General features: G+C 33.1%; 1 protein-coding gene across 5 annotated transcripts in view; it reads right to left on the bottom strand.

The window, feature by feature from the left end:
- The window catches only part of NIPBL (NIPBL cohesin loading factor), a 192,664-nt gene that overhangs the window by 79,247 nt on the left and 86,558 nt on the right, over positions 1-26,859 (bottom strand). For 4 of the 5 annotated variants that reach the window (XM_019930132.3, XM_033852794.2, XM_073802063.1 and 1 more), the window contains exons 7-10: positions 23,043-23,203; positions 22,042-22,138; positions 18,687-19,313; positions 11,155-12,780 (exon numbers count right to left, since the gene is read on the bottom strand). In XM_019930132.3, the coding sequence (XP_019785691.1) occupies positions 11,155-12,780; positions 18,687-19,313; positions 22,042-22,138; positions 23,043-23,203 (2,511 nt within the window). The remainder of the gene's footprint in view (positions 1-11,154; positions 12,781-18,686; positions 19,314-22,041; positions 22,139-23,042; positions 23,204-26,859) is intronic. The other variant, XM_019930134.3, reaches the window with a different exon arrangement.

The following is a 26,859-nucleotide window of genomic DNA, read 5'->3' as shown; positions in this document are numbered from 1 at the left end:
AAGTAAGTAGATGCCATGAATTTAACCATTTTCGAAAAGTGGTAATGTTACTATTATATACTTATCATGCCAAACTTTAGAAAGGAATATTTAGCTCAAAATAATATTAACTATTTAACATGTTTAAGATCACGAAGAAACCAGAAAATATGAAATCAAGGACAACAAAATTCACTGTTGACATCTGTTATTTAAATATTTTAATCAATTTGATCAAGTATTAAACTATGTTTATTAGCTATTCAATTAACTACTATTAAATTAGGTTGAATACGTAGGGAATTTTAGCAACATTTATTTTATAATATGCTAGAAAAACATTTTCTAACAACACTAGGAATGGCATATTTCCTGATTATGTTTTTACTACTAATGGCTGTAAAACAATGTTTAATTTTAACTAATCTACTCTTACCTTACTTCTGCCACATTGTACTCTAAATTAGCCAAATGTTTAACTTCTCTAAACTTGTAGTGCTTTTTCCTTCTGCCCTTGTGCTAAAAACACATGTGATTCCTTATTCCTCTGGATTCATATACACCTTTTTTCTTAAGAATATTACACTGTCACTGTATCTTTAGTTACCCATATTCTCCATGAGATCATAAGCTTGATAAAGTCACAGACTTGTGTTCCAGTTTGCATCATCTAGCAGAACGCATGGGATGTTGAAGATGGCCATAAATATTTATTGAATGATTAGTGTAATCATTAGAATAAATTTATGAGATTTTTCAAGAAATTTTTCCAATTGAAAATTCTTTTTTAAACCCTGAAAGCAGTTCTTAGTTGTTCTACATTGACAATTACAGAGAAGTTATCCACAAAATGAAAAGATGGGAGAGAAGATTTCATAATTGACATGCAACAAGTATAAAATATTTAAAGGTAATTTCAGCCTGTATACACTTGTTATATGTTTATATTTAATATATCAATTATATATTAATATACGAATAACATATATAATTCTACTACATAAAACTAAGTGCTCACAAATATTAAATATCCTGGCAAAAATATTATATTTGGCTAAGTTCATACTACATTTATAAATATTGGATAAAAAATAGGAAAATAATTCAAAACTCTATCTAGATCAGTCTTTTTAATACTCAAATGATAGTGTGAAATACAAATTTTGAGTCTCATTTGCTACAGAATAAGGAATCTAGTTATCAGATGCACCTATATAAAATTTCAATTTTATATTTATATTATGTTCAGCAAACTAAAGCCTGTGAGTCAAATTTGCCCCATCACCTGTTTTTGTATATAAAGTTTCATTAGAATACACTGACACACAATCATTTACATATTGTCTATCCCTGCTTTCGTACTACAATGTTAGAGATAAGTGGCCTACAAAGCCTAACATATTTTACTATCTGGGCCTTTACACAAGAAGTTTGCCTACCCCCAATTTATATCCTGTTATACTTTATTCAATATGAAACAAAGTGCCACCCAGCCTGCAAGTGCAGTCACTATATAGGTATATTCTGCACAGTTTAGGCCACTGCAAATTGGTTTATTTAATGAAGACAAAATACCAAGGAGTTGGTTTAAAGCAACTGAAAGAACACTGTTACAAATGAAGAATGCACAAGAAAAGATTTTAAGAAAACTCTTGTTTTAAGCATCATGGTTTTGATATTGTGCAGTTGTCAAATTACCATGAGGAAGAACTACAAAAGGAAACATTTTATTTTAGAAGTTTTTTATGTAAATGACAATTTACTACTACCTAATATAGAAACTAGGAGCAGGGATCATAAGATCCTTTCCTTAATATATATACACAGTGAGAAAAAGAAATGACAGAAGCACAACCTAACTTGCTTCAAGGAACTAGAAAAAGAAGAATAAAGTAGAAGAAGAAGAATAAAGTAGAAAAAGAAGAATAAACTAAGCCCAAAGTTAGTAGAAGAAGGAAGGAAATAACAAACACCATGGCAGAAATAAACAAAAATGAGACTAAAAAGAGAATAGCAAAGATCAATGAAAGTAAGACTTGGATTTTTGAAAAGATAAACAAAGTAGACAAGCCTTTAGCTATGCTTACCAAGAAAAAAAAAAAAGACTCAAATAAAATTAAAAATGAAAGGGGAGACATTACAACTGATACCACACAAATACAAAGGACTGTAAGAGACTACTACGAACAATTATACACCAACAAATTGGACAACCTAGAAGAATGAATAAATTCCTACAAACATATAATCTACCAAGATTAAATCATGAAGATATAGAAAATCTGAACAGACCAATTACTAGGTGACTGGTCCCAAAAACCTCCCAACAAAGAAAACCCCAGGACATATGACTTCCCTGGTGAATTCTACCACACATTTAAAGAAGAATTAATAACCAATTCTTCTCAAACTCTTCTAAACATAGAAGAGGAGGAAACAGCTCCAAGCTCATTTTACAAAGCCAGCATTCCCCTATACCAAAATCAGACAAGGGCACTACAAGAAAAGAAAAATTACAGGGCAATATCCCTGATGAACAGAGATCCAGAAGTCCTCAACAAAATATTAGCAATAAAAGGATCACATACCATGATCAAATGTGATTTATTGCAGGGATGCAAGGAAGGTTCAACAACCACAAATCAATCAATGATACATCACGTTAACAAAGTGAGGATAAAAATCATGATTATCTCAATAGATGCATAAAAAAAACATTTGACAAAATTCAACATCCATTCACAATAAAAACTCTCAACAAAATGGGTACAGAGGGAATGTACATCAACATTATAAAGGCCGCATATGACAAGCCCACAGCTAACATTATACTCAATGGTGAAAAGATGAAAGTTTTCATTCTAAGATCAGGAACAAGATAAGGATGGCCACTCTTGCCACTTTTATTCAACATAGTACTGAAAGTCCTAGACAGAGCAACTAGGCAAGAAAAAGAAATAAAAGGCATCCAAATCAGAAAGGAAGAAGTAAAACTGTCACTATTTGCAGATGACATGTTATTATACACAGAAAACCCTAAAGACTATACCACAACTGATAGAACTAATAAACAAATTCAGTAAATTTGCAGGATACAAATTCAATATACAAAATTCAGTTCTTTTTTGATACACTAACAAACTTCCAGAAAGAGAAATTAAGATAATTTCATTTATAACTTCATCAAAAAGAATAAAACATCTAGGAATAAACTTAACCAAGGAGGTGAAAGATCTGTATACTGAAAACTGTAAGGCATAGTTGATGAAAGAAACTGAAGAAGATACAAATAAATGGAAAAATATTCCATCCTCATGGACTGGAAGAATTAATATTGTTAAAATGTCCATACCACCCAAAGCAATCTACAGATTCAATGCAATGCAATCTCTATCAAAATTCCAATGGCATTTTTCAGAGAAATAGAACAAACAATCCTAAAATTTGTGTAGAACCACAAAACAGACAAAGAGTAAAGCAATCTTGAGAAAGAAGAACAAAGCTGGGGGCACCACACTTACTGATTTCAAACTATGTTACAAAGATACAGCAATTTCAGTGGTATGGTGTTGGCATAAAAACAGAGACATAGATCAATGGAAGAGAACAGAGAGTCCAGAAATAAACTCATGCACATATGGTCAATTAATTTACCAAAAAGGCACCAAGAATATTCAATGGGAAAATGATAGTCACTTCATTAAATCGTGTTGGAAAAACTGGACAGCCACGTGCAAAAAAATGAAACTGGACAGCTATCTTACACCATACACAAAAATCAACTCAAAATTGATTAAAGACTTGAATGTAAGACCCAAAACAATGAAATTCCTAGAAGAAAACAGGCGGTAAGCTCCTTGACATTGGTCCTGGCAATGATTTTTACCAAAAGCAAGACAACAAAAGCAAAAATAAACAAATGGGACTACATCAAACTAAAAAGCTTTTGCATAGCAAAGGAAACCATCAACAAAACAAGGCAACCTACTGAATAGGAGAAAACATTTGCAAATCCAATGTCTGATAAGGGGCTAATATCTAAAACATATGAAGAACTCATACAACTCAATACGTAAAGTAACCAAACAATCCAATTAAAAAATGGGCAGAGGATCTGAACAGACATTTTTCCAAAGAAGACATACAGATGGCCAACAAGTATATGAAAAGGTGCTCAATATCACTAATCATGAGGGAAATGAAAATCAAAACCATGAGATATCACCTCACACCTGTTAGAATGGTTATTATGAAAATGACAACAGATAAGTGTTGATGAGAATGTGGACAAAAGGGAACCCTTATGTACTGCTGGTGGGAATGTAAATGGGTACAGCTATTATGGAAAACAGTATGGAGGTTCCTTAAAAAATTAAAAATAGAACTACCATATGATTGGGCAATTCTACTTTTGGTTATATATCTGAAGGAAATGGAACCATTATCTCAAAGATATCTGCACTTCCATTTTCACTGTAGCAGTATTTGTAATAGCCAAGACATGGGAAAAAAACCTAAGTTGTTTAGCTCATTGATGGGTGAATAAAGAAAATGTGGCATATAGACACAATGGGATATTACTCAACCAAAAAAAGAAGTTAATCCTGCCATTTGCAACAACATGGGTAGACTCTGATGGCATTATGCTAAGACAGATAAATAAGTTAGAGAGAGAAAGACAAATACTGTATGATCTCACTTATACGTAGAATCTAACAAAAACAGAATTCACAGAAGCAAAGAACAGATTGATCTTTGCAATCTGTAGGAGGTGGATGAAATGGGTAAAGGCAGTCAAAAGATAAAAACTTCCAGTTATAAGATAAATAAGTTCTGGGAATACAATGTACAGCATGAGATGATGGATGTTAACTAAACTTACTGTGGTAATCATTTCACAATAAATACGTATAGTCAGCCCTTCATATCTGCGGATGGGGAACCTGCGGATACAAAGAGTTGACTGTATGATACCATTTTATATAGGGACCTGAAAGCATCTGTGAGGGGTCCTGGAACCAACTCCCTGTGGATACCGAGAGATGACTGTATATCAAATCATTATTTTATATACCTTCAACTAAAACAACGTTTTTATATATTTTATATACCTTCAACTAAAACAACGTTTATTATATATTTTATATACCTTAAACTAAAACAACGTTATATATAACGTTGTTAAAATTAACAACGTTAATTTTATCTCAATAAAACTGGAATGAAATAAATGATGGCAGCAATGTTTTCAGATATACACTGAATATAAAGTATGTATACACAAGTGAGACTTATCTTAAAAAATTACTTCATTAGATAAATTCAATTAAAAATGGGATAACTGGGGCTCCCCTGGTGGTGCAGTGTTTGAGAGTCCGCCTGCCGATGCAGGGGACATGGGTTCGTGCCCCGGTCCAGGAAGATCCCACATGCCGCGGAGCGGCTGGGCCCGTGAGCCATGGCCGCTGAGCCTGTGCGTCCAGAGCCTGTGCTCCGCAACGAGAGAGGCCACAACAGTGAGAGGACCGTGTAATGCAAAAAAAAAAAAAAGGGATGACTACATTTCTTTATATAAAAAAACTAGACAAATTTTAGCTCTGACTATAAGATTCACTTTGGTCTTCATAACTGCACAAAGTAGGAAAAAAACTGGTTCCTCTATTTTAAAAGTGAATGAACTCTGAATCAGAGCTTTGAAAGGCTATGATTTGTTGAAGGCTCTGATTCCAGTGCTCTTTGAACTACAATGTATAATGGGCTTAACGGAATTGTCAAAAGTTAGCATGTCAGTAGTCAAAGAATGCTATTTTTTTGTAGGTGCAGAAGAGGATCCATATTTAAAAATTCATATTATATTGTATCATATTATATCATAGTATAGTACAGCATATACTGTTAACTCTAATATATATTACTCTAACATACTGAATTTTTAAAAAAACTACTGAAAACCTCCCCATACGAGAACTTGATACAGATATTAAGATAATGAATACCTACTTGATATACTATAATACATTATAATATGTATTATAACATACTGTATTATACTATATACAATAATATTAAAATATATTAACTATTTAATATAATACTATGATATACATACAATGTTACAGTTATCAAGTAGGTATTCATTATCTTAATATCTGTACCACGCTCTTGTAGGGGTGGGTTTCAAAAACATTTTTTAGAATGAGAGAATTCAGTATGTTGGAGTAATGTGTATTTCTTCATAAACAGTAGAGGGTTCTCTTAGAATTAATCATTTGTTTTCTCTCACCCTTCAACCATATATCTATTTCTACAGATAAGAAAACCTTATAGAAGCTATGACCTTAGCTGGCCTGAGATAATGAATGGGAAGGAAAGAGAACACTGCTAGCAAACTTCAATACATTTAATTTTTATGAAAAAATTCTACTTAATGAATCTCTTTAAATCAATAGTTATATCAATTATCTACTGAGTAATATCTGAACCAGAGAAATTCTATAAATAGAAATCATGGACAAAATTTTTCAAAGTATTGCTCTAAAATCACAAGTCAAGTGTGTATTATGCCAACTTCTGTAATAAATACTCTCCAAAAACTTCCTAAAGATATAACTAATGATAAAGTCTTTACGGAAACTAAAAGTTTTATTTTTTTAGAAAAGTATTTTATATATTGTTCAAATGAGCCAAAGTAAATTTCTACTGTAGCATAATTAAGGATTTTGAATATTATAATCATAACTACTTTACTGAGGATTTCTCAATTTAGGAATTCATAAACTATGCCAAAAATTCACTCTCAGAAACAGTACTTTCTCTCAGACTTACGAAGCCTAGAGTCCTAAACACAATCCAATACTACATAAAATATGAATGCTACATAAAAGGCAAAAACTAATTTTAGTGACCAACATTTTACTACAGTAGTAACTGAGGTGAAATAACTGCCTCTAATAATGACTGCAATCATTAACTAATCAAATGAGCACTATATTTTAAACACTATTGACTATTAGAGCTGTTAGATAACTTTTTAGTTTAAAGGCCATGATCTCAAATAACAGATGGTATGTTATATTCTTGAAAGCAGTAAGTGCAAATGATGGAAAACAATACACTATTAAGAAGGAAGTAAGGGGAGGAAGAAGAAAAAGTGATTTCCTTGGATATAAAGCTTAGGTATTTTGAGACACTCAGGAATTGTAAAAAACCAAAATCAAATTGTTATGGTGTGTAATTACAAATAATACACTGTTAGCAACACATACTGCAAATTAGTTAATGATCATGCCCAGACTTAAAGATGGTATAAGTTTATATTTTAATTTGGAGACATACTGTACATTAGGGTATATTAGGATAATATTTTAAGTAAAAATATTTTAACCATAAAGACATTATTTTTGCATTTAGTATACTGCTTGAAGTATATTTTAATAGATAGAAGATATTTTTTTTAATTTAACGTTTTTACAAAGGTTATGTTGGTTCTCCACTCCCATCTCCCCTTGGCAAGGAAGAAACAAGGTGATGGTAAAAAGACTGGGAAGATAACAGCCCCAGGAAATCAAAACAGAATGGATTCTGAGCCAATCTTGTAACAGCTATAGAGCAAAATAAAGGTAAAGAATAAATTAAACAGACATGAATATGAGTAGGTCTCCTTTGGAGCTTAACAAAAACTAGTAGTTGACAGGGTGGAAAGAGGTATTACAAAGTTCAGGGAACAGCTGAAAATTATGTAGCTTTTGAGCTAGGATCTACAGGTGGGAACATAAAAGATACATATACAATTTTAATCTGCACACAAAAGCCTTTTCTAACATGGTAGCAATACAGTCTATTCATTAAACAGGCATTTAATATGCTCTTTTTTTTTTTTTTGCGGTATGCGGGCCTCTCACTGTTGTGGCCTCTCCCGTTGCGGAGCACAGGCTCCGGACGTGCAGGCTCAGCGGCCATGGCTCACGGGCCCAGCCGCTCCGCGGCATGTGGGATCTTCCCGGACTGGGGAACTAACCCATGTCCCCTGCATCGGCAGGCGGACTCTCAACCACTGCGCCACCAGGGAAGCGCAATATGCTCTTTTTACGTACTAGGTATTATGCTAGGTACTAGGGCATACACAGATCCCCACAGAAATAAAATTAAATGTAACAATGTCACTTTACATTTAATAAGTTCACACAACAGACAAAAGTAAGTAACCTATACTGGGAGTCATAAACCTATACCCCTACCATTCAAAATTTACCAGCTTAAAGCATATTCAAGGAATTTAAAATTACCCTAAAGGATGGCTATTTTAAATATGGGTATCAGATGAAATTTTATGGCTCTTCCAAGAAAGGAAAACCTACCAAGAATTCTGGCCCTAAGGATCAACAAAAAAGTATCCCAGCAATATTCAGTTTTTACTTAGAAAACACCAATATGTCAGAATATGTGATTTTCTGTGACTCTCTGAAGAAAATACCAAGTAATGTGTACTACAAAGCGTCAGTAATCCACAACTGGCCTTCCTATGCATGTAATTTAAAAAGTCCACAATTATATACCTCTGCTATTGTTAACTTAGTAGCAGAGATCTAAAATAAAAGCAAAATTAGTACATTGCTGAAAAGCAGATATTAATTCTATGGTATAAACAAAGCCGAAAAGATATCTACATGGGATCCCGAAATGAACCTAAGCATTGATGAAAAGGTTCACTTAATATAGTTGCATATATATTGATATATGTGTGTGTATATACATACATGCACATGCATACACACAAACACCATACTCTAACAGGCAGACACACCCAGATTAGTTACTCACTAACATCAACATATCAAGTATATACATTTGTGTTAAAAGGTATATTTAGGAAAAACACTGGATTAGTACTAAAAACTTTGTATTCACAAGCAATGAAATCACATGTGGAAAAAACCAGGAGAAATAATACAGCAGTTACTAATTAGGAGCTATATTCATTTCTTGATATTCAGCTATAAGGATTCTTTGTTAGAACAGAGTTTAGAAAAGCAAGGCTGGCATAAATAAGCTGACAGAGGGCAGGGGAGAAAAAGATGGTCTAGATCAAGGGGACAAGAGGGTACCACTTTCCATCTTTCCATCTGACTCTTCTAAAGTTGTATAACTTACACTCTTTAGTTTATATATATAAGCCACTTCCAAACTTTCAGTGAAAATTAATAAAGACAATCTTTATCTAAAAGACAACAATTCTAGTGCAAGCTACTACATTCTAACAAGCTCTTTTACCTAAACGATTCTGAAAAGATGCATTCAAGTTAAATACTAAAGACTATTAATTAAAGCTAAAATCTTAATTAATTTTTATAGATCTGACAGCCATAATTTAAAATCTGAAAGCTTCACTAAAATAGTACAAATATTAGTGATTCAGAGGCAATCTTTTTTCATTTTTGAAAGACAAAACCAAATAAATTAACAGTGAGAAAGTAAACGTTTGAGAAGACAAGAATAAAAACAGATTAGTCGTGACACGTTATTTATTCGAGTACAGTTCTTAGTAGTAATACTGTTTTCAACGAACTTTTTTTGATAGAGAAGGTACAACGGCATTTTACAAAACTAATAACCAATACACCTTCTGTATCTCCTAATACATTAAGTGCAGTTACACAACTTTCTGTGATGATGCAAATGTTCTCTCTCTGTGTTAATAAGGTAAACACGTCACATGTTGCTACTGAAAATATAAATTTTAAATTGTATATAGTTTAAACTTAATAGCCTAAAGAGGCTAGTGACTGTCATATTGGACATCACAACTCTAGAGTTTCATGTATTTGTTTTTTTTTTGGGGGGGTTTTTTTTTGTTTGTTTTTTGTTTTTTTGCGGTACGCTGGCCTCTCACTGTTGTGGCCTCTCCCGTTGCGGAGCACAGGCGCCGGACGCACAGGCTCAGCGGCCATGGCTTACGGGCCCAACCGCTCCGCGGCATGTGGGATCTTCCCGGACCGGGGCACGAACCCGTGTCCCCTGCATCGGCAGGCGGACTCTCAACCACTGCGCCACCAGGGAAGCCCCTCATGTATTTGTTAATAAGTATAAATCTAAGTTCTTAATGAACTTCTTTCATAGAATATGAATTTAAAAATCAAATAAACTATCACCTCTGTTGCCTTAAAAACTATATCCCAATCTATTTATATTGCATGGGCTAAACAGGTCTTACCACACAGCATCATTAAATTTTATATATACATATATAAAAAAATAGTATACAAAAGAACACAAAATAATATTTTCTATACAAACTGCCACTGTATTCTCAGCACTTAAGACTTTTTTTTCCTCCTGGAAACAATACTATTTATGTAACCAGAGAATTTAACTCAGAACCATGAGAAAAAAACCCACAAAAAACCCCAAAAACAAAACAAAACAAAAAAAACCCAAACAAATAAAAATACCAAAAAACCTTTAAAACTGATGATTTAACCCAATTTAAGAGGTAACTACCATTCCCTATTACTCTTCCACAGAAAAGGGTAAAACTACATATTTTAAAAAATGATACATTCATAACTAATCACCTCCTCCACAAAAAGATGAAATAACCTTTTATATAACTTTCTAAACTATATACATTCAAACTATTCATCAGTAATTAACTCAGAGACAGATCTGTGAGAAAACAATATTAAGAGACACTTAATATTCTTAAAAGAATTTATAATGTTGAGTTTTTTATACCACATAGCTTTACTGAGACTTTAGAAATTAAAACTCAGTCAATTTATTACCTAATTATAGAGAATGGATTCTCTCTACAGTCAAAATAACTTTTTAAAAAGTTGTTAAATACATCTATTTCAGTCATCCATTCAAATCATTCACTTGATTAGCAAGCAACTTTCAAAAATACTGAAATAATTAAACAGCAAAAGGAACTCTTCTCTGTGAACCAACAGTAAAAATCACGACTACGGTGAGTAGTAGGGGTGGGAGAAAAAGAATTTTCAATGAGAACTTTTTATCTATTATTACGGCAAATAATTTCACTGTTGTTTTATATTGTTCTTTCCATGCAGTAGTGTTTCAATTTTTGTAAATTTCCATTTTTTTTATCCATAGTAACCCTAAAACTTAAAAGAAAACTCACTAGAACACAGATGACATCAGAGTAAGTATTCTTACCTTTATTTGACTTTGATGGTTTATTCTTGATAGGTTTAAGGGAACTTCTTGATTTATCCTCTCTATCTTTAATAAGTTTCTGAACATCATCCAAAGACAGTTTTTGCAGGACTACTACAGGCTTAGCTCCTTTATTTAGATCTTCAACTAATCCCATTTTTTCTACTTTGTCTTTCTGCTCTCCTTTCATTTCCATTTTCTTTGTCTCCTGAGTAATATTGCCATCTTTATCCCTCTTGATTTTTGGAATGACAAAATTTTTCAATGCACCAGACCTGCCCCCCAACAAATAACTTGGAAATTCTGCCTTATTGTCAGGGTGTGTTTTATTACTGTCTACTTTACTCTTGTTACCCTCTGTCCTTTTGTCATCTTTACTATTTGGTGATTTAAAACCAGGCTTATCAGGTCTTGATTTATTAGAATCTCCTTGTTTAACACGAGGACTGTCAGGTCTTGCTTTCTGCTCCCCAGAAGATGGTCTTTCCCGTGAGTCCCCTGATTCATGTCTGTGTTTTCTTTCTATTTTATCAGGTTTTGAACCATCAGATTTAATGCCATGTTCATTTCTACTAGAGGATCTCAATGTTTCTGGTCTTCGAACCCTAGATTGATCCCCCCGATGTCGTTCAGATTCACTCCTGTCATCTGACTTTTGTTTACTATCATGGTCACGTCTTAGTGACTCAGAAATAGATCGCCCATCAGGTCTCTGCTTTAAGGCTTCAGCTCTTTCTGATTTTAACCGAGGTGAATCAGATTTAATGTCCTGTTTATGTTTAGACACTTCAGGTTTTTTCTCTGTTGATGGCTTTCCAGAATCCCTCCTATTTTCATGCCTATGTTTTGGTGTTTCAGGCCGACCTTCAGTTTTTTGCTTTGGAGTTTCAGGTCGGCCCTCACCTTTCTGCTTTGGAGTTTCAGGCCGTCCATCACCCTTTTGTTTTGGGGTTTCAGGATGCCCATCACTCTTTTGTTTTGGAGTTTCAGGTCGGTTTTCACCCTTTTGCTTTGGGGTTTCGGGTCTTGACTTTGTTGTTTCTGATCTGCCATTATTTTGTTTGTTGTCATTTAACTTTGTGTCAGACACTCTGTTTTCATTCTGTTTAGGCTCGGCTGTGGTGCTCTCATTTTGTCTGGATTCGATCATTCTGTTCTCATTCTGTTTAGGTTCTTCTGTTTGTACCTCAATTTTAGTTTCTATCTTACTTTCACTAGATTTTGTCTCTACCAATCTGTTTTCATTTGGTTTAGACTCTGCCAATCTACTTTCGTTTTGTTTCGCTTCACTCTTTAAAAGCTCAGGATCAGACTTTTTTTTAGGAGTCTCAGGATGGTTTTCTGGTGTAGATTTAAGATTTCCAATAATATCTTCCTGAAGAACAGAAATAGGTGCATCATTACATTGTTTGATTTCTTCAGGCTTTTTTATGGAGTCTGAATCCTGAGTTACAGAGGCCTGAGAGTCCACTCTTCCTGCCTGATGAAGATCAATGCTAACCATTAATGCTGGCCTTGACCCATTTCCCGTAGAACCCGTCTCCTGAGAAGCTGGTCTATTACCTCCTGTAGCACCCCCAGCCTCCTGTGGGTAAGAATCTTGTTTTCTTTTTTTCAAAGGCTTATCTGAAATTCAAAGATAAATATTCAGTATCAGTAATAGACATATATTCTTATCTTATTAAAAACCATATGGACTTTGACTATTTTTTAAAGTCACATTTTTAAAAAATGTGGTGAATGCAAATGTCAATACACATATATAAAATAGTAGGCACGAATGGCATAATACTTTTAAACCAATGTTTGAGGAAATATTCATGCTTGCTGTACCTCAATAAATATTAACAAGTATAGTATAAAGATCATTTAAACTGCTAACTGAATAAAAACTACAAAGAGCCCCAAATTTGCCAACATACAAAACAGGGTGCTTTTGTCACATGTAAGAGAAGTATGGAAAAGAATAAAACTCAAAAGAAAATAGAAATCATGCCACTGGAAAATAGGTAAATGAGGAGAGTAAGAAAAAAAAAAAGAATTTAATAGTTTGTTATTAACCTTTGATCCAGGATTCAAATTCTTCAAGGTGTCAACAGCACAAATGGAATTTAAAAGCTAACACACAGTTAGAAGTATCTTTAGACAAGGAAACATAATTATAAAAATGAGAAGCATTATAATAAGAACTTTTTAGATAAATGCTATCTTTCTTAAGCAACTTCAACTGAAGAAAAATGCTTCAGCTCTTCAACATAAAGTTCTAGGGGTCTATATACTGGCTTAAGAAGAAATTATTTACAGTATTTATGTGCAATTTAAAGACAAAAATACACACAAACACAAATCTACCACTATAATAAAATGTCATGGTATTTTTAACAGCTATGTATTTCTGTGCATGATTCCACTTGACTCAAGAGGCTCCTAGGTCATTTTCTATAAACTGAATTTCCGATTCTATAAATTGAATTTCCAATTAGGTCTTGGGAATCATAACATGATATATAACTATAACACTATAGCACCCTGAGACTTTGCCTGCTTTAATGATACTTGCTGAATTGCCTGGCTGTTTTAAAAGTTATTTTTAATCTTTTTTATTATTCAGGAGAATCTTTAGATTCTCTTATACTATTCATTAATGTGATACAGTATCACTTAAGGAAAAGATCACAAGGTGAAAAGTCAAAATGACCACTAAAAACAGCCCCTTAATATTAGGGAACCAAGTTCTGAAAAAAATGTTTTTAATAGTAATGATGCTTTTATACACCAAAGTTTCATCATTTTGTTTTGAAAGTGAGAAGTAGCAGTCCCTTACAGCTTACAATCTAATCAAATATTACTAAAATTTACTTCAGATATTTGCCAGTAATTTTTTGAAGAACTAAGCCATTCTGCTTTTTCAGTAATTCAGAAGTCAAATCTGTCATCACATATACTCCACTTGCGAAATAACTACACGATGATAATAATAAAGTATATTATCATTAAACTGTTTTCCCTAGTTAAAACTAACCTGGTAAGAACTTATATGAAGCTTTCTGCATCAATACCTAAGAAAAAAGCACTTAGAATACTAATTTATAGAATTTTGCTTTTGAATGTTCCGCCACACAAAATCATCTTTATATCTTGCCAATGGGCACACCAAATAATTATTACCTCAAAAACAGGATGCTTGTAACCTTATACTTATCCCTTAAACTTCTATGATAAGCATTTAGAAAAAAATTTTAAGGATCTAGAAATTTAAATAGTATAATCTAATCTAAGATTTTTATATTTTTCAATGAAATATGCTTCATGAAAGTCATTAAAATGGTAACCTAAGCATACTTAAGAACTATTAATAACATAGATCTCAGGCATCTGAAGATCTCTCTTAAGAGATCTGTGGCTCATCCTATAAATATGAACAATCTGTCTTTCAGAAGAACATTAAAATAACTTGAAGGCTAAATTTTAAAAGATTACAAAATACTTAATAATTAATAGATCATTAACCTCATTCTAATTTATCTTTCATTATTAAAATGGAAATTTAGCAAAGTGTTTAATTTCAAAGAAATTATCATGTTCGATTTAGTTATCTTTATAGATACTATGATTATTTATAATAAAAACATGAAAAGCATTTGCACATGAGTGGTGTATGAAGATTGGGGAAGATCTTATAATTTTCTCTACTATGCATAAAATATTGCTAAATACAAAGTTCAAATTTTTCAACTATTGAAAGGTACTACACCTGTTCTGTAAAACCTGGAAAAATTACATTACTGCTGCAAGAACTCCTGGATACGTTAAGAGCATGCAGGTTCTGATTCACTTCATCTGATTCAGTTCCACCACGAACTTATTCCTGTAAAGTGGCTCTGAATCAGCACAGGCCACTTTTGTCTATTCACTTTTGTTATCAGTCTTCATTATATAATAATCTTCACCTAATGATGGAAAGCCATCTCTATGAAGAATAATTTTAATATTTGGGACACTATTACCTGTAAGCCCTCTAAAGCACTGGGAGCCATAAAATTAGCTATCAAAATACAGGTGTTCCTGAAGAAAATGCATACAAAAAGATATAATTTTAAGACCAACAACACTTGTCATCTTGATACTGGTATTTTGAAAATAATATCTGGCCCTTAAAGAAATTGTGAACTCAATTGTGCTTGTACGAAACAAACTATATCACTTGCCTAAATCTACAAGTGATAAATGAAAACACTTAAAGCAAAAAGCAGAACAACTGTACACAAAATAGCCAATTTTAAAAAATGAAAAAGTCCCATACCTAAACCACAGTACAGGCTAAGTGACTAATTGTCCTATTCCTGTCCCAAATCCCAGTCTCTTATTCCAAATGACAATAGATAATAATTTACTTCTAATCAGGGTTACAGTGCAAGAATATTTTAACATCATAAAAAACATTAGTGAAGCTAGACCATTCCTTATACTTGCTAACATGGAAAGTGGACCTTGGGAAAAGATGAAACAGGCAAAGATGAACAAAGAAACCCCCTCTTAAACAAGAGAAAGCAGGAATTTTCAGCACATGGAGATATTAATGTCTATGACAGCTCATCCCAGAAGCAAAGAAAAAGAGCCTTTTGAAATTAATTTATGTAATTACAGATGTTAAAAGTTTGAGCAAAAGACTGAGAAGAAGGTCCTTCAGGAATATTATAAAATATTAGGTTGCACAGAATTAACCTATCAGTGTATATAAATCTCTCCAAAGAAGAGAGAACAGGCCAAAGGAACATAAATATCTAGCAGCCAGAAAAGTGTCTTCTGTGTGTGCAACAGAGGTGTATTAGGTTATACCACAGCCTGTGTAAAATATTTCTAAGAGTATTCTATCTCTTTTCCTGAATTCCATAGTTATCAAACAACCATGTTTGCCAAACTTTCTAATCTATTTACAAGGTACAGGTTTTTGATTTATGGTCTATTGAGGGGAACGCTTCATTCATTCGTAACAAATGAATATAATGGGAAACAAGCTCAGAAACTAGAGCAGAGCACTCAGTAAAACCATGTATACCACACAAGTAGTCTTGTTTGCTCCTTGCTACCAGCAATAAAATAGTTATAAAAAAGTACTCAGTGTCAAACTTTAGAATACAGTAAATATCAATTTTACAATATACAGTAGTTCTAAAATGTAGTGGTAACTAGTGATAAATTCATTTCAAAGAAGTATTTCGTCTCTCAAGGGCCGACTGTAAGACTACCACTTCAGAAAACTTTACTTTTATTTATGACCTCACCTACAAACTTAGAGCAACATACCAACCCTTTAATCTTTCCAAAATCTCAAGATAACTGCTTATATATAAAACACTATCTCATCATACAATGCAGAAGTTGAATATAAAATGACAAGATACAAATGTTAGCTGGTACCTAAAATTCCAAAGGCTTTCAAATAAAGCTGTCAGAAGGCAATTTAGAGATGACAGCACTAATATGAGGTCGGCCAAATCAGCATAACCAATTTGGAAAAACCATCTAAATCAAACTGAAAATCAGATAGTTCATCTTTTCCCTTAAATCTTCATAGAACCAGATACCTCTGTAAGTCAAATTACATTGTTTCAAAATTGTAAGTCAACTTTGCTCACTCAACTTTTCAATTATCTTTGTTATAGTCACACCATCAGAGATTACAGAGAAAACTGGTAATTAAAATTAAAATATACATAACAAGTGTCAGGAAGAACAGTATGATGCTGTTTGTCGATTTTGTTTTAATCTCCCAAAGAAAAGTTAGTAGTCTAAAATAAGTTTGCTAACATGCAATTAGCATTATTTACTATCCTTATTTCCATTCAGTTTTTATAAGTAAAATCTTTGGTTTTAACAAATATGACAGAGTAAAAGTTCAAAAAAGTAAGAAAAAAAGTTCACCATTTCCTCTGCTTTCATTCCTACCAACAATCAGGTCATTAAAAAAAGATTATACTCCTTTTAAAGAATATAATTTTCCAAAACACAGATTAAAACGTCATGCAAAAGTTCAGTTCTCAAGGCAACTAATATTTCTTGGTCAAGAAATTACAATTGTATATGTTTTCTGCAAAACTGTCACAGGACTCAGGAATTTTGGAAAGGTTAATATTATTGAGAGCAGCTGAATAATATTGCTCTCTTCATTTGACATGCGTATACTTTTATAAGAGGTTAGAGGAAGAGATATATATTGGAACACATAGAGTTATTTCCTAAATCCCACACTACTAAGCAAAGAGAAAAAGGGCAAGCAACACTTTATTTCATCTTTAATGTCCATGATTTGCTAGTTAAAAACAAAACAAAAAAACACCACCAGTTCCCTAGCCAATAAAATGAAGATTTCTAGCAATCTCTTTATTTGCATCTACCCGTGATTTACGCACTTAGCAAACACTGTAATACAACAATTACCAAATACAGTCTGTTTTTCCAGTAACATTAAAAAGAGACAAATGATAGACAGGAAACATAGTATGAATCTTCAGCATGTTTCTCAGCAGAGGAACACAATTATCTAGAAATGATCCTGTCACATAATGAACAAGATCATAGATAAAAATAAGCTCTAGTCAACATCAAGAAGTTTTGTTTTATAATGACCAAATAGAAACTCTAAGAACTATAAATTAATCTAGAATAGTTAACTATAAAATTAAATATTAAAGTATTCTTTGGTTTGAATGTTCAAATATGTATATGCGTCTACTGTAGAGACATCAAATTCATAAATTACTAATTTCAACCACTGATTCATTAGTCTCTCTAAAAATTTAAGAGATTTTATACATAATGTTCACCAAATAATCAAGAAATTAACAAAACTTACTTTGATTATAATTTTTATAAAGCACAAAAAGAAAGCCCATAAACTCATAGAACAGGTGTCTTGAAAACCCATCCTAATACACTAGTCAGACAAAAGAGAACACTTAACCATAATCACCAACAAAAGATCCCTGATTCTTAAAGTTTGCTATTTCATATTAAAATTCTTTCCTAATTTTTTTACTTAAAAAAACCTTCACATTTATTAAGAGATGACAGAATTAGAAACTAAGTGAAAAATCTAATCGCATAATAAACATACAAACTTTTCGTAAATGTAATGATTCAAAATAATTCTATAGTGGTTAACCTTGTTTTGGTAGAAAAAAGATAAAGATGCAAAATTCTATTAACATAACTTGTGGAAAACACATGTAATATAGAAATGCTTATGTTCATTTTAGTAGACAAACACAGATAAAATCACTTGGTATATAATAGGTGACAGATGTGTTATATAGAATTACCATATCTCAGATAGTGGTTTTAGATAAAAAATGAAATTAAGCTTTAACTTCGGAGGGACGAGCATTTTAGTAATAAAACCATAATTGAGGAGAAACATTAAAAATTATAAAATATAATGAGAAAAAGAAGAGTTACTTTAAAAAACTTTTTTGACATTATAATTAAATATTTGCCAAGAGCATGAAGTGGTAGTAATGAGACTATTTTACCTTTATCTTGAACTTCTTTTGAAAAGCGCTCCCTTTCAATAGCCGATTCTCTCTCTATTCGCTCAATTTCAGCCAATGCATCCAATTCCACTTCATCATATATAGGTCCCTGTTGTGATACCTGTTGCTGATTCTGTACCACAGAAGTCTGGGGCTGTTTTGTAGCAACTGAAGTGTTCTGCTGTAAAACAGGCACTTGATTTGCTGGAAGGAATGCTGTTTGTTCTTGCTGCGACAAACACTGAGCAGCATTTAGTGGGCGGTTTACATCCTGTGGAGTAATGGGTGTTTTTGAAGTCTGTCCTGGGTACTGCACATTAAAAGGAATATCATTTTCTGAAACATTGCTATTTTCCATACCAGAAAGCATATCCTCTTGCTGGTCCATGTCTGAAGACCTTACTCGAGAAAGTCTTAATGTAAGTTTAGTAGAGTCCTTGGATGGAGAGCTAATGATATCATACATTGCAGCTTTCTCACTCTGGTCTTTTTCATCCTTGCCTAATTTCATCTTCTTTTGCTTCTTTTGTTTTCTTTCTGGAGAATCTAACAAGATGTCTGGTGGAACATCTCGAGGTGATGAGCAAGGTAGAGACTGAGACTGTAGGATTAAAGGTGGTCTTGATCCTAGAAAAACAATTCAACAGGAACGAACAGTTGTGCTAGTTTTACATTTTCAGACAATGTGATAGACACATTAAATAAGTGACAATACAGTACCACTAGAAAAAATGTTAAATTATCTCATCCAAGCTACTTATTTACAGAATATGAAAAGAAAGCCTAAAGATGTGTCCCCCATGGTCTTTTTGCTTGCTGGCAGATGATCCAGGTTTGAATTAAAATATGAGTATTCCATCTTCCAGACCAGTATTATTTCTATTTTTTCACGTAAAAAATATAAATACTTAGCTTGAAAATGGCAAAGACTTCACTATTTCTAAAGATGCAACACAAATATTTTGGGTATGATAATCTCTATTCTCTCACTTATTATCTAAGAAAACTGATGTGTATAAAGTAAAAATAAGTCTGTCAAATTACAAAAAAATAAAAAAAATAATCCTAGGGTGTACACTCACAGGAATACTTAATGGTATAAGAAAAAGGAAGTGGGAAAAATTACAATGATCAGTCTTCACTTACTTAAAAAATTGGTGGTAAAGTATTAATTTATACCTTTATGTGGTCTTCTCTTTCTCCCTCCACTTAACATCATTCACATACTCTCTTCAGCTTGCTAATCCTCCTTTTATTAGAAAAATATGCAGGGCCAGCAAATAAAATATCTTCAGCCCAGATCCCATTAAATTAAACACTATACGATATAAGGAAGTGTTAAAAGTAAGCTAATCGAATGGGAAAATTTTTCCTAGTTAACAAGTTGTCAATGAGGAAGAACTACATCAATATGCTTCAGAAATAAAAGTATAATTGTATCTGAATAATATATACATTTCTTTGAATTAATTATAAAAATTTTAAAAACCCATAGGAAATTATAAAAATCAGTCAAGCTAAAAGTGCTTTATATATGGTTGGCCAAAAAATGTTCGTTCGGGTTTTCCATAACATCTTACACATTATAACACGTCATATTGCCTTTTTATTTAAAGTTTACATGTCACATTATATATATTTTAGAACAAACTTTAAATTCCAACAATTTATCTAAAAATTAAACTAGGCTAATTGAAGATGCATTCAACCTTCAAAACTAGTTGGAAAAACCCCTCACGAACAGAAATAGAGGCTTCTGATGACTAATGTGTTCGTGAGGTTAACTGTCCTAAAGTTTTCTTCTCTTTCTATCTAAAGTTATCTATCCACCTAACAATCCATTCATCCATTCACTCATCTATCCATCCTCAACAGTTAGAGGAAAAATGGTCTGGTTATCTAGAGCAACCAGCTATCCCACTGTTATTCCTCCCTGGCACTCTGATTATTTCTTACTCTGAAAATACTTGTGAGATATGTACCTAACTTTGACACCTAAAGTACAAATAGAGTTACTCTGGAAGTTGTTCTCTCTTTCAGAAGCTGGGTTACTTCTATGTCTGGAAATTCACAGAATTATAGAATTAGAATGGCTCATAGTTCTAATTATTGAATTAGAATGGCTCATAAAAGTTCAACTTTCACCTCATGAAGAATATCCCTGATCAAAGAGTTGGAACATAATCTCTGAAAAAAAAATCTTTACAATGAGGCAGACCAGTCCATGTTTTAGACGGCTATAATTAGAATTTGTCACAGATAGATAAAATTTATTATCAGCTATATTGCAATTAATTAAAAGCTACTTCTTTAAAGTGGATACAATATTCTCTTCCAACAAACTTGGATGACTCCAATTATTAGACCTTAGTTTTAAGTATTTTAAAAAATAGTTCAAACATGGACTCAGAATTTTGTGACTCTATTATACACAGAAGACCACGCAAGGTTCTTTAGGAATTTGAAGATAAATAAAATAAAATTCACGTCCATAAGATAGTACAGGATAAGTTATTAGAAAAAACAGAAACTAACGGCTTGGGGAAACCAGGGAAGGGTCAATAGAAGATCACCCATTTAACTTAGAATTTGAAGAATTAATACGATTTTAATAAGCAGAGATGAAAGTAGGTGTAAGAGATCTAGTGAAGTAATTAACATAGAACAGGCCAGATTCTGATAAATGACTACCTAAGAAGTAAGAGAAGACTTTAAAGATAATTCAGGATTTGGAATAGCATTAAGAGAAACAGGAATGGCAGAAAGAACAGTGAGTAAAATTTTGAACATGAATTTGAAATACCAGCTAGATATGAGGAGGTTTTGTCCGGAAATGAAAAATTACAACTTGGGAGACAGGACTGGAAGCAAAAGACATTGATTTGGGGGCCCTGTTCATAAAAGTAGCAAACGCTATTACCAAAACTGAGTAAAATAGCCAAGGAAAAAAGTACAATGGAAGATTAAAAATCTAATGACAGAAATCTTGAGAAACGACAGAGCAGAGAAAAGAGCTAATGAAGAAAAAAAAAATCAATGAAAAAAGGATGAGGAAAATAGGTGGATTCAATATAAAATAAGTTTGGGGGGGAGGGTGAAGATTAGGGAAAGCTGATCAATAATTTCAAATATTTAAGAAAGATGAAAAAGACTGTGGTTTGAAAAGACCACTGGATTATTAGTAAGAATGATACTGTATATATCTGAAAACAGTATCAGTAAGTACAGGTTCATTTTTTTCTACAATAAGTGAAAAACAATAGAGAATAATTTTTGGTAACTGCATTAAGAAGTCTGAATTCTTTACTCAACTTGAAATGTGAAAAATTTAAGGAAATTTTAGTTACAATGATACCTTTTGGAGTTCCATCACTTCCAGCAGGGGAACATACTGGCTGTGGAGACCTCAAGGGAAAAGATGCAGCATTCCTCATTGTTGAAGAATCTCCATCCTAGGAATAGAGTATAACATTTATATCTTGAATGATAGAAGAGGCTTTATAGAAATCTTAAAGAGAACCAATAAAAGACATAAATTACTGACAGGTAAAGTGTTGGTATTCAAAAGCATTATTCTTCTGCACTTTCCTGTTTTCTTCGTGGTATATCTTAGAAGAATTGAAATTGTATCCAAAAGAATCAACAGCCTAAGCATAGCAATGAATAAGAAAACTGGTATTACTAGTATGCTCCATTTTTGTTTGCTATTTTCTACCAAAGGAGCTCTGAACATCCCACCAGGCTGTAAATGTAAATGTCTTGAGGGCAGAGTCCAATGTCATCTTTGTTAAACTTAAATACATGTAACTTATGCGATAATACCACCAAACCAATGACAAGACAGATTTCCAGTATGTGGAATATTTCAGTAACATTAAAGCAACATTAAATTTCAGGGAAAAAATTTCTGTACAAGTCTTAGAGGGAAAAAGAGCTAAGCACTAATAAATAAAGGCTCATTATTTAAGAGGACATCTGTGTGAGCAAACATTTAAAAATGAAGTATATTTCATTAAGGACCTCAACCTCTAGACCAGAGGTTGGCAAACTTTTTCTGTAATGGGACAGATAGTATATATTTCAGGCTTTATGGATCATATACAGTTTGTCACATAACATTCTTTGTTGTTGTTCTTTTAAACTCTTTATTATAACTGTGAAAATCAGTCTTAGTTTATGGGTCAGACTATTGGCCAGTTTATCAACCCTGCTCTACAGGTACAACTAGATTCTCAGACCCAGTATAATCCTCAATAAAAGGTAGATATCCTTCAAATTACAGAACTGAAATACTAGGTTATAAGACAAATATTAGAACTATTTTATTACCTTAATGACAACTAATATATTACATACGTCACTACTTAGCCTGTGCACCATGTGTAGGTAGTCGTCACTTGAGCCATGTCTAGGATTATCAGCATGATGATTAGCAGAATTGCCAGACAACGAACCAGAAACTTTATTATCATGTAGGTTTCTCAAACCACCTGCAACAATGGGACTTGATACCGATGCTGAAATTAATAAGAATTTTAAAAAAGCTTTATAAAAATAAACTGTTAAAATTCTTACAGGACAATAATAATTGCTCACAAGTAATATTTTAGCATACATAAATTACAAAGACTAATATAATGAGCTGGCTGACTATCCAGAGCTTGATCAAATCTTAACACTTTGCCACAAGTCATTCAGATTGATTTTTGAAAAGAAATAAGACATTAGATATGGCTGAAGCTCTCCATATATCTGCATATTCCTCTCCTCTATTTCTTTCCCCTTATTCCCTAAAAGTAATCACTATACTGAATTCAGAGTTCGCTCTACCTATGAATACCTTTTTACCTTTGCTATAAATGAATATATTCTTAAATAACACATAGCACTGTTTTGCACATTATAACTTTGTATAAATGGTATATGTATTGTATATATCCTTCTATAACTTGCTTTTTAAATTCAATATTGTGTTGAAATGTATCCATTTTTATATATGTAGTTTTAAATTCATTTACTTTGAATAAATACATATATTCTGCTGCATAATGTACATACTTTATCCATCCTTGTGTTACTAGTTTATTTTTTTATTTTTAAAAAATATTTATTTGTTTGTTTGTGCCAGGTCTTAGTTGCGGCAGGCGGGATTCTTAGTTGAGGCTTGCTGGCTCCTTAGTTGTGGCAATGCAAACTCTTAGTTGTAGCACGCAAACTCTTAGTTGTGGCATGCATGTAGGATCTAGTTCCTGGACCAGGGATTGAACCTGGGCCCCCGGCATTGGAAGCGTGTAGTCCTAACCACTGTACCACCAGGGAAGTCCCCTGTTAGTAGTTTCGATCGCTTTAGTATTTTTGTCATCATAAACAATGCTGTAATGTGTATTCTTGTATATGACTTTTTTACAAATGTTTCTTAGGAGTGAAATTGCTGGATATTCCTGTTTTTAAACCTTACTAAGTATTAACGAATAGCTTTCCAAATTATTTATGTCCACTCTACTGGTAGTAGATAAGTGTTCATACTGCTCTATATCCTTGCCAATGATTTTCATCAATTTGAAGATGGGAAATGTCTCTGATAGCCACTTCAATTAGCATTTCCTTCCTTAATTAACAGTGAAGCCAAGCATCTTTCATGTGTATTGGACATTCAGATTCCCTACTGAACACAAAATCATAAAAATTACTCTCTGATATTTTCTTTCAAAAGTTTCATAGTTTTGTTTCTTCACACTTAGTCTTTAATCCATGTAAGAATAGAATATCTTTTCCATGAATGCTTGCTAGAACTTGAGATAAAACTGCCTGAGCATTTTTAGCCCCACTCCTACTTGTAAGGGAGATAGATTTTTTTTGCGGTACGCAGGCCTCTCATTGTTGTGGCCTCTCCCATTGCGGAGCACAGGCTCAGCGCCCATGGCTCACGGGCCCAGCCGTTCGGCGGCATGTGGGATCTTCCCGGACCGGGGCACAAATCCGCGTCCCCTGCATTGGCAGGCAGACTCTCAACCACTGTGCCACCAGGGAAGCCCAGGGAGATAGATTTTTAACAACTGAAGGAGGTATGTATTTTAAACGGGAACAGATATTGTCAAACTGCTCTCTAAAATGGTTTTATCAATTTATGTCCCTATGAAGACTGTATGAAGTTCAAATTTCCCTGCACACTATAAAATGTTACTAATCTGACAGATATAAAATTTTATTTCAATTTAATTTTGATTTGCATCTCTTTAATTGTGAGCCAGGTTGACCGTACTTTCGTATATGTATTAAATCTTTCCGTATCCACTTTGTTTTTCTTTTTCAGTAAATTGTTTAATTCTTTAGTCTATTTTTGTCTTATTCTTATCAACCTGCATAAGATCTTGCTGTATTTAAAATTAATACTTTGTAATAAATATTGAAAAAGTTTTTTCCCTAAATTTACTTGTTCTTATTTGTTCTCTCCTATTACACAGAAATTTAGAATTAATCTGGGTTTTTTTTTCCATTTCTAGAATCCAGTCCTGCTTAGAAACAAGGCCTTCTTGACCCTAAGGTATCCAAAATTCACCCCATGTTTTCTTCTTATAATTTCTTTTTAAATTAATTAATTTATTTTTGGCTGTATTGGGTCTTCCTTGCTGTGTGAGGGCTTTCTCTAGCTGCGGAGAGTGGGGGCTACTCTTCGTTGTGGTGTGCGGGCTTCTCATTGCGGTGGCTTCTCTTGTTGCAGAGCGTGGGCTCTAGAGCGCAGGCTCAGTAGCTGTGGCACACGGGCTCAGTAGTTGTGGCTCGCGGGCTCTAGAGTGCAGGCTCAGTAGTTGTGGCACTCAGGCTTAGTTGCTCCGCAGCATGTGGGATCTTCCCGGACCAGGGCTCGAACCCGTGTCCCCTGCATTGGCAGGCAGATTCTTAACCACTGCGCCGCCAGGGAAGCCCCTTCTTCTTATAATTTTATGACTTAAAATACAAACGTAAATAGTTCATCCGTCTAGAACACTTTTGCTCTAGATGATCTAGGAATCCAAATAAAATTTCAAAATGCCTAGCCAACCAATCCAACATGATTTATTAAACAATCCATTATTACACACTGATTCAAAATACCATCTTTAGAATGACAAAATTGGAAAATCACCATTTTCCAATGACCAGTGTAAAAATTGATGAAAAGAGAATCATTATTGGATGGTAAACCCTTTAGGATAAAGATTAATAGGAAATAGGACAGTTACATGATCTCAAAATATCACCTGACAGATTGCTCACTGATTGCAAAGAAATATTATGTTCCTTATAAAAGAAGACATGGAGTAGTCATCACCTAAATGTCACTAATAATGAAGCCACTTGCCATTATATGCCCTCTGATGTGATGCAATATCAAGTGTACAACATTACTTATTTAGTACCCTTGCCAAAAATATACAACTAGAAACTAACAGAGCCTTTAAAGATAACTTCCAGTTGGTAGGAAATATAGGAAGTATATAAGCAAATTAAACAACACAATGAGGAAACAGTGAAGTCTAGAATATGGGATATTCTACAACAAAAGTAGCACAGACTCCTCAAAAAACCAAAAATTACTGTCATGGGGAAAGGGTATGGGACTGTTTAGATTAAAAGAGTCAAGAGATGTAAAAACCAAATGCAATGTGTGAGAAACTAGATTAGATCCTATGTGGGGAAAAAAAGGTTATAAAAGACATATTTGAGGTCAACTGGTGAAAACAATGTAGATGGCATCAGATGATACTACAGAAATGTTCTTAATTTTTTTAGGGGTAAATTATTACACTTGGTGTTTATAAAGGAGAACTGACTTCCTAGCAGATGTATTTAAGGACAAAGAGGCAGAATGCCTGTTGGTGAAATGTTTCACTGTGCTATTCTTTCAACTTTTCTGCATGGTTAAAATTTTTATAATATAAAGTGTTTTTTTTGTTTTTTTTATAAAGTGTTTCTTAAATATTACCTTTCACAAACTCTATATTCCCACAGACATCTGCCTTATTTCTGGACCCATTACTGTCCCATTTACCAATCTATTTGTTCCTTACCACATTAAATTTTCTTATTTACAGTAATTTTGGTATCTGTGTGGGGCTAATCCCTTGTATTATTTTTGGTCTCTCAAGTATCTGAGAATTTCTAAGAAATGACTCATTACTGAATAGGCCCT

The sequence above is a fragment of the Tursiops truncatus genome, chromosome 3 (assembly GCF_011762595.2).
Source record: "Tursiops truncatus isolate mTurTru1 chromosome 3, mTurTru1.mat.Y, whole genome shotgun sequence".
NCBI classification, from domain to species: domain Eukaryota; kingdom Metazoa; phylum Chordata; class Mammalia; order Artiodactyla; family Delphinidae; genus Tursiops; species Tursiops truncatus.
This window is presented reverse-complemented; position numbering and strand designations above follow the sequence as displayed.